This window comes from Lepisosteus oculatus, chromosome 4, assembly GCF_040954835.1.
Source record: "Lepisosteus oculatus isolate fLepOcu1 chromosome 4, fLepOcu1.hap2, whole genome shotgun sequence".
Lineage (NCBI taxonomy): Eukaryota > Metazoa > Chordata > Actinopteri > Semionotiformes > Lepisosteidae > Lepisosteus > Lepisosteus oculatus.
Window position 1 is genome coordinate 34,121,115 of NC_090699.1, and position 9,809 is coordinate 34,130,923.

Below are 9,809 nucleotides of genomic sequence, written 5' to 3' on the forward strand. Positions count from 1 at the left end.
TGCACAAAACATTATGGGTCACCACAAACTTACTAATGAATTTGCACAACTCACAAATCAACACAATGAGATCATCCCACTAACCCATCTGAATATTTGAAATTGATTTTTTCATAATAATATTTTAAAAATGGGTTTATCCAGGAATTATGTATGAGAAACAAACAATGAAGGAATTGGAAAAATAAAAACATGTACTGGGATCCTTCTTTGTTTGGTATAGTAATAAAACTACAGAAGGACAAATTTAAACTGTTTGTTTAAAGAGAGGTTTCTGTTTTCTACCATCCTCCTTGGGTCTTTATGCTTTTGACATCTAAAATAGGGACAGTTCTTTGCTTAGGAACTTGACATAAATTCCATTTCTTCTTTATTTTTTTTTAATTATGCCCTTGTGATTCAAATGAGTTGTATATTTTTAAAATAATTTTAAGCTTAAGGGGTTTAAAATACATTAAAAGATGTGTACAGTAGTTTGTCTGATGGAAGAGAAAAAAATACATGGAAATATTCTGCACCATTCCATCCATTTGAGAGAAGTTTTGAGTATAGGTGATTTAGTACAGTACATTGCGTATGTCAGAGAAGTTATCAAAATTATGCCAATCTAAAATAGGCTTTTTATTTCTCCGTCACTGAAAGCAAGTGTGTTTCAGTGTAAAATAGGCCATACATGACAATAAGATGCGGTCCTTGCAGCATAGTACACGGAAAGGTTGTGCATTGTTTTTTTGGGACTGTGGAAATAGACAATACATACTTTTCACTGGCCATGCAGGTTTTTTCTACCCTTATTTACTTTAAGAAGAGGAAAGCAGGTGTTTATGTCTTTCATTGTATAGAAAGCAGAATTATTTCTGGGTTACCAATCTAAACAACTCTAGAGCTTAATAAAAGCATTGCACAGCTTGGGTTGGGTGTGTTTATACTGTACATTCACATAATATACATTTAATGTTATCTTGAGAACACACAGTACTCAGAGGGACCTCTAATTTGTGTTAATCATTTCTTTAAAGTATATTTCTGCCAAATTAAGGAAAAGAGATTTACTTTGAACATACAAAGACTGAATTCACTGGGACAGACAATGTAAGGTACTATACATTAGGCAAGGCATTTTATTGAACAACCCATTAAACAGCAAGACTCTAAAAGGATGCCCCTTCTTCAAATAGATCTAGTGTTATATAAAAAATACAGTTCTTGAGTACAAGGATTTGTAAGAGCAATGCATATGGATCACAGAAAATGCACCAATTATTTTCTTTTAATACGCACTTGAAATTTTCCAATAAATATGCTATAGTCTTATTTGGAAATACATCCAAAGTTTTCTCAAATTAAATTAATCTTCAAGAAAAGTCAATTCTATTTTTTAAAAAGATTTCAACATAAAATCCTTTATATTTGAGTGTAATGAATGCTTATTCAAATTATATGTTTCATCATTACCTACTGTCCAGTATATGTTCAAATGCTGATATTTTTGAGACTTTGCTTTCTTTCTACATATTTAAGAAAAATAGTAAAAATCTTATAACAAATACTTGAAACCGTGTTTGGAAGTGGAGGGGACCTACAAAAGGCTCTGAAGCAAAGTCGATCAATTACATTCATTCTTATAAAGCACACTTTTAATAAAAATAATTCTCAGGTCACTAATATACGCTCCGTTTACGGTATAAAAATTGTAATTTTCTCCGTAATGCCCCAAGATAACTTACAATGCAATTACAAAAATAACGGTCCATCCACCTCATTGCAATGTAGGTGACCCATGCACAATTGCATGTATAGTATTCCAGCTCGTACAGTATCTGTAAAAAATAATTAGAGCTTCGCTCCAAGTACTGTACAATGGAACGGGAGATGGCGTTTTTTTTTCCAAATAACAAGGGCAAAGTATTTAATCTGTTACTTAATTCAGATGGTGAACACATTGAAAAAATGGCACGATCTCATGAAAAAAATCGCCATCTATAATAATCTAATAAAACCTATATACTGGACAGCTGGGCAGAGTGATTGGTGTCCTTTTGGATCAGAATAATAACACTACAGGAAATAAATATACATATTTATTACTTACATCCTAGACACCTTAGTTTGTGAATTTGATCATGAAACAATGTGTTACATATCGCAAATGTCCTTGATTTATATATTCAGGAGGCAAAACTAGGTACAACTGCACTTTTTCTTTAAGGGGCTTTTCATTTTCTTTCTCGCGTCTTGTAGTTCCTAGAAGTTGCTCAACTATGGTCTTTGCCTTTGTTGCGCCTTGAGAGTGGAGTAATTAGGTTGAAAAGAAGCCACTGAAGGGACTCGCGTGGCTAGGTTGCCTAGCCTCAGGCGCTGATTGGTCACTTCCCAGGCGCTAATGATTCAGGCACACTCCAGGCAGGCTGATAAGATAAAAAAAAATGCCAAAAAGGGCACACTCTGGCTTGCTCATCAAATCCCTATTGTCTCCGAGTCCTATATAACGGGGACACGGGGAGTCGTGTGCCAGACGCACAGCCCTTCACGAGACCGCACTCAACATAAACTGACAGTTCTGCATTTTGAAGTAACGGCAAAAAGAAGAGCCAAGGACAATATTGATAAGACTTGTTCGTCCACACGACTCCGAAGCTTTTGTCCTCCACCTCAAGTCTCTTTCAGGTAGTTGATGTTGGACAACTTTGAAAGGATTGATATCAAATGTTCAAGGCAAAAATGCTGTTTTGCATTATAATAATCAAAAAACTAAAATCAACACTTTTAGTACTTTTCTTTGTTATGTGATTTGTGATATAGAATAAGAATGTACTCTTTTAAATCATTTTGCAATAGCATAATTGGGACGCGGTTTAAAGTGCTGTTTCGATTTCTTTAACGCAATTTTTTGCTTGTTACAGGATGTCGCCCAAGACTGGCTGCACTCTAACTGGAGCACGAGACTTCTACTTTGGGATCTCCAAAGACGAAGGGAGCATTTTAAGTTTTGAATCCCCAAGTCCTTCCTGCACCTCTGTGACAAAGTCCTTCCCAGACGAACTGACAGACAGCTTTCAGTCAGGGGACGACCCGGAGGAAACTGGGGATTCCTCGCCAAGCCAAACTCAGGCACCTCAGGAGAAAAGACCAAAAACCAAAAGAGGAAGATCGAAAGTGAAATGTGAGGGCTTGGTAACAAAACAGAAGAAAAACCGCAGAGTGAAAGCTAATGACAGGGAAAGGAATCGTATGCATAACTTGAACTCTGCCTTGGATGCACTGAGAAGCGTTCTACCAACGTTCCCAGACGATGCCAAACTCACTAAGATTGAAACCCTGAGATTCGCTCATAACTACATTTGGGCTCTCACCGAAACACTGAGGATGGCGGACCAGTGTCGCCTGATTCCAAACCACCACGAGGACAGAGAATCCTTCTTTCATATTCCAAGCTCTTGCATGATGGACCTGGCCAGCCCGACCAGTGTTTGCTCTTCTGAGTGGGACTCCTCAACATACTCGCCATCCTCTCATGACGCCGATGGCCACAGCCCCGACATATTGGTCGAAGAGGGGTTTTCTTGCTACTCGAGTAAGATCAATTGTAATGCCAACATGCACAACAGTCAGACAATGCATAGCTCCTCTTTCCCAGTTTATATTTAACATGGAATCTCCTGTAAAAGAAAATATACTCTCGCGATCCTTCTGCTTTAGAATTCGTCGTGGGAAACCTATACGAAGTATAAAGAAAATACGACCGGTGTATCTGCAGGTTCTAATCAGAAAACTATTGTATTTTGTGATGAGGAGTGTTTTCTAAAAGTAGTATATACTGTATATTTGTATATTATTTTTTACCAGTCTTATTTCAGTTCACTTTGCCTTAAACCTTGAAGCTGTAGTCTTCTAACAAAATGCACTTTTAAATGTTTGTTTTAATAGCAGTGCTATGGCAACATTAAGGAAGCAATTCTTCTCTATCCTCATGAAATAATGTGTAAATATTGTTTTTTTTCATTTTTTATACTTGAAAAAAAATGTGAAATGTCTTAATTTTTCCATGAATGATTAATATAGATTTGTTCTCAACAAACGGCAATTTTTACTGCAAGGGGATAATATATGTAAATCAATTGTTATATTTATTAAATCATATTTCTATATATTTTGTATATAAGAGCGTTATTTTCGTTTCTGTGATTCTTTTGCTAAAATATCTGGTATAGCCAATAAACTATTGCGATAAAGAAATAATTTTGCTTATGTTTTCCTAAATATACCACGTGAGTAAATTTCCATCTTGTTATTCTTCTCGCTTCATGTTATTATTACAATTGAAAGTTACAAATGCTTATATTGTATATGACCTGACTAAATCTATCACACTTACCCTTCAAAGTGGAGCAAAATGACAAGACTACGCCAGTAGCCTATTTTCTTCCAATAAAATGTGAGAGGAGTGAGATTATTTGCAGACTTGAAGTGTAAATAACAGTAATACTCTAGTACATTCCATCGCAAATATATTGTAAGTTTGTCTGCAATTTAAAAAGCACGAGGGAAAAAAAGTCAGAGTCCCTTTGTAGAAGCAGAAATCCGTAGTCCTCTTTAAGCATCATGTTCACAAAGAGGCCCTTGAGAGAAGGGTCCATTGTGATGCTAACTATTGTCAGATGAATGAAATCACTGGAGGGTAAGGAAACTTGGGAGGCGAAGTGATGGCATGGAAGAAAAGCCTTTTTTCATGTATCAATGATTATCAGTAAAATAAGAGAGACAGGGCGAACGAGCATGAAAGTCATACGAAGTTTTCATGAAAATGAAATAACTGAAGTATTTCTTCCAAACTAGAAATCCACGTGATTGGATTTTGTTTCTTTTAGCTTACTATATTTGTATTTCGTTTTAAAAGTAGTCTAAGGTAGAGTTACTGCAATTTAATTTTTGCTTTTAATGGGGAAATGCACTTTTACGATATAGTGCACTATTACAGTGAAGGCAGATACTCGAAGTTTCGCAAAGAGAAATACAATCTCATTTGAATCTCACTAAGAAAACATCTTTCCAACATTGTTCACTGGTGCTATTGGATTTCCGGTAATAAAGGTTTAAAAAAATGTCTAGAAAAGGTTTAAACATTTAAAATACGATTTTAAAAATACGAAAAATTTTGTATATTTTCAGTTCATCTTTTTTTTTTCGCTTCAAGTTAATTTACATTGACTGACATATTTTGGTTCGAACTATGTTCAGACCAAATCACGAGTTAAATTGTGAAGTATTTGCTTCCAATCTGGGATGCGGCACTATTAGTCCCAATAACCTTTTAATACCCCAATTAGTAATGTAATTACAGCATTCAAAACACAGGTTCTACAAAACTCAAATACTTAACAACAAATTTCTATCTAGTATATATTAGAAACGTGTAAACCCCTAGTAAATACATGATCGCTTTTAATATTATACAACAGTAGTATTCGCTGAAGGAATGTTGTCTCTGCAGGTTAACCCAACATTCATAACTATAAACAGCCAGACACTACACCCGTATTTGTGCAAGGGTAATCTTCAGTAAGGAATCAGCAGCTCTTTTTAAAGGCAAATCACATCTTATTAAAGCATGTTTTTTTTAAATAAATAAACTGTCCATCTGGGAAATATAATGTGGTTATTCATAAATTATTAATTTCACTCAATTCCAAATAAAGCACTAATGCACTGTGTGTATGTTTACAAAAGTGTTGCCAAGTCAACGGATAGCTTTAGGAACGGTTTAGAAAAGTTCATCTGAAGGGTAACAGAGTGCCAGATTGCAAGGTTACCCAGAATCCCCCAGAGATAAGTAAAAAGTCTTTATGGTCATATTGTTTCTTAATTTACAAGAGCCCCCCACTTCTTTGTGACACCTCTGAGATTTATGCGCTAAGACTTGGAGACGCGTCCACGGGCGGTGGTGCTGAATGGATAGCTCCTCAAGCGCGTACTAAAATTACTACTTATGTCTCGTTGAGACTTTCTTTCACAACTAAAGATCTCATACTGGGAGTCTGCCAGACCTCTGTCACCGACCCTGTATCCGTACTATAGCCAAACAAATCACCATTTACACGGTAAATAACCTCTCCAAAACAACACGAGAATAGGCATTGAGGGGCGTGAAAACGTTTCCAAAGAATGAAATGCTTAGCAGGCGTGCGATTCTTAACTGCCCTTTACGATTTCATTTTTTTTTTCTCCAGACGGTATTATTTGCGGATACAATCTCAATGCAATGCACATAGAGGTGTCAGATTCCATTCTAATCTGGTAAAAATCGTAGTAACTTCAATGAGGTCAGGGAAAATATCAAACTATTGTGCAATAACCATGTTCTATGTTGTAGGAGAATACAGTCCAATAAAGGGTCCAGTCAGAATTCCAAGTAGAATAACATTAATGAGACTCTAGGACACCAAGATCATTAGCAATCATTCTCGCTAACTCGCATTTACATTAACTTTGAAATACGCTAATTCCTCACCCGAGGACTGTAGTTAATCATTGACTTTCAGTTAACATTCTAGTGCGGGTGTGATTTTATTCTGTTATACAGTCGAACACTATGACCTGCGCCTATCAAAGTTAAAACTGCCTTGAATGTTTGTCCGGTTAAGACCACAAATGAAAAAAAAAATTAACGGAATTTAAATCGCATACATATACAGTATAAACCGGGTTGTAATGCATTGCCCCTAGACCTATGTTTTCAATAAAAAAGAGCACACCTTTAAAACGGGTTGAGGATTGACTCAATCTCTAGAATGGGTCGCTCATAGCAAAGCTGACCCCTGTACAGCAGACGTTGTACCTGCTTACACTACTACCGCTAGAGTCTTCGGATTTTAGCTCAAAAGCGATTCCTCTGATTTGCGAGCTGGCGGTGTTGTCAAAATGAAACGCATCGCTCCATCAAACTATACTTACTGCCAGACAGGGCACGACGGAGTTCGCAAATGACCACTTAACAAATTGGTCTGAATCATGACACAATAACATACCTAATTTTTCAAGTGCCGTATCCATTGACAATTCTTACCTGCAAAAATCGACAATTCTAACTTGAGGGTAAACCGAAAAAATAACTGTGATTCCAAAATAATAGAATAAATACGTTCCAGGACTCTGTGTATTCGACACGTGATTGTAAAACAACATAAAGTTAGAGTTAACTCCCAATTTACCCATTTACTTATAAGTTTGCTTATTTATGATACTGGTATCGGGACATTACTAAAACACGAACCACTGCAAGTACAGTAACTGCAAGTGGCAGAGTTCTGCAAAAAGTGCATCTTTATACTGTACCACGCTTTTCTGCATGATTTAGGGGCGTACTCATGTTTTTAATCATTATGTTAAAAAACATTAAAAAGGAAATATGTCTTGTTGTAACTCTTGAAATACTTTCCAAAATATCAGTCACCTCCCAGCGCTTTCGTGTTCATGTAACAGTACGTTACGTTTTATGAATACGCTTATTATAGTATTTAGTGTTACAGTATTTAAAAGCCTCAGCTTTTATCATTATTGAGAATCTGAAAAAGGTTTTGTACTTCAAAGTAAAGAGCATTACACTCACTTTTAGGATGTTAGCCTCCATTTTCCGTAATATTTTAGGACAGTAGTACTTCACTGTGTCTTTGAAGCAGCTTAACCTCAGCTGTTGCTCTGAATAAGCATTCGATACACGTTATTTTATTCCATTGTTTGGAGACATAGATTCTTAATGTGGTAATCATATCTCAGACATTTCCAAAACTGTATACAATATTAATAAAAAAAACTTTTAGAACATTAAAAGCTATAAACAATTATTTGGGGTTATTTTTCTTGTTTGGTTGCTTATAGCTTAATGATCAGTGGATCTCGTTTAGCCTTTTTGCTGAAAGATGCAAATTCAGGGAAGCGATTCAAAAATACGGTGGCATAAGCTTATTTCACGCACTCCACAACACCTTCTGTAAAGACGTGCTTTCTGGCTTCGCCACAAAAAACACAACTTACTTTTCATTAAAGCCCTCAGGTCCATGAAATAATTGATTATAAAGAAATAGATTTCTTTCTTGTTCAATGGCAATATAAACATGTAGTCAATATTCTACATGTGGTCTTGCAAGCGCACTGTTTATCCTTACCATAGCATACCTTAATCTAAATTCTAAACTTATTACTAATTATCCTAACATCTCCAAAATGAATAAAGCAGAAATAAGAAGAACCATAAAGGGCTAATACTGTATTATATATATATATTAACTTTGTAATCACCAAATGAGATTGAAATTGAGAACAAAATACATACAGTAATGTGTGCAATGGGGGACAGCATGAATACCCAGAAAAGTGCAGTGAGATTCACTCCACAATAATTATATATTACTAATTCTACACCTCATCATAACGAGTGACTTGTTATGCAAAAAAAAGTGTCTTCTAACAGAAACAAGTTTTAGTCAACACATTCCCTTGTCCTAAGCCTTACTGCTTTTAGGTAAAAATAAAACAAGAATGAAAAAAATAGTTTGTTTCGATACTGATATATTCTTCATATTTATGTGGCAAATTTCATTCCAAAGGTTCCCCAAACCTCTTTACGTTTGGCAGGGGATTTTCCAATACTGAAGCTAGCACTCAGTACACAGCAGATCATGTAAAGGAGTGGGTAATTGCCTCATCATTGAAGCAAGGGGGAACTTAAGGAAAGTCAGAATGTAGAAACCTAGAGTGACACTGGAGTTAGCATACCTACTTTTTCCAAAGGTATTATGGGATCTTTAATGATCAAGTAGTTAGGACCTCTATCTAATGTCCTATCCAAAGGACAGTACTTCCCACAACACATTGTCCCCATTCACACAACTATAGCATGGGGTCAGATAACTTGCCTACTGGATTAGCAACACCTATAGCATTTATGCAGGTTTTCATTCTCTGAGCAAAATGGAATAGGCTTTCAGTGTAATCAAAAATGAGATTAGACAAGGTAATCTGCACAACAAAGTAGCAGCATTAATACCTCATCTCCCCAGTAAGAAGCATTCAAGGAAGGGAATGTATGTAATGTATATACCCACGGTGTCACGGATGTCAAAAAGGACGAACCGTGGAATGGCAGGAGAGCAGAAAAAGACCCTATGAGTAGCGGCGAGACGGGGGTTAGCCCAGGCTCAGCTGTTCAGGAAATGCCGTATAGAAACCTATGCCCTCAGGCCATGGACAGGAGTGACCTGGTACTAGGCGGGTCTCAGGACATCCAAACCTCAATGATGAGCGAGGAGCAGAGCCGGAACAGGAAGTAAATAGGCTACACAACAAGACACACCAGAAAGACATGAATAATCACAGGGAACTAGGAACAGGACAGCAGTAGAGCGCCCTCTAGGTGTACTGGGCACACAGTTGCTGAGTATAGTGTATGACCATTCTCATGCTTTATAAGACTGCAAAGTTACTTATATTAGTTCACTCTTAGTGACTCTATTATCATGCATCATTTATGGTGGTTGGATCTAAAATGTAGATGATCCATTTCTTTAACATTTTCAGTTTAAAAGCATTTTGCACATCTTATTCTATGTTGTTCATCAGAATAACCTTCCAAATTTGTCTTACAATCTACAGTAATTTATCAGCATTCCTATTATATTTTTCTCCTAATATGCAGAAGTATGTTTTCTGTATGAAAACTAAAGGTTAGTCAGAATGACCATTTCTCCAGACCAAGGTGCTTCATACTGCACAGTATAGAGCTCCTGCTTGTGTTTTACCCATGTCTGTTTCAG

The 9,809-nt window shown here is 36.3% G+C and overlaps 1 protein-coding gene across 1 annotated transcript; it reads left to right on the top strand.

Moving 5' to 3' along the window:
- Window positions 1–2,383: 2,383 nt before the first annotated feature.
- On the top strand, window positions 2,384–3,954 carry neurog3 (neurogenin 3). The gene is made up of 2 exons (XM_015347444.2): window positions 2,384–2,667; window positions 2,904–3,954. The coding sequence occupies exons 1-2, from the start codon at window positions 2,384–2,386 to the stop codon at window positions 3,646–3,648; spliced, it is 1,029 nt and encodes a 342-aa protein (XP_015202930.2). The 3' UTR covers window positions 3,649–3,954.
- Window positions 3,955–9,809: the final 5,855 nt, after the last annotated feature.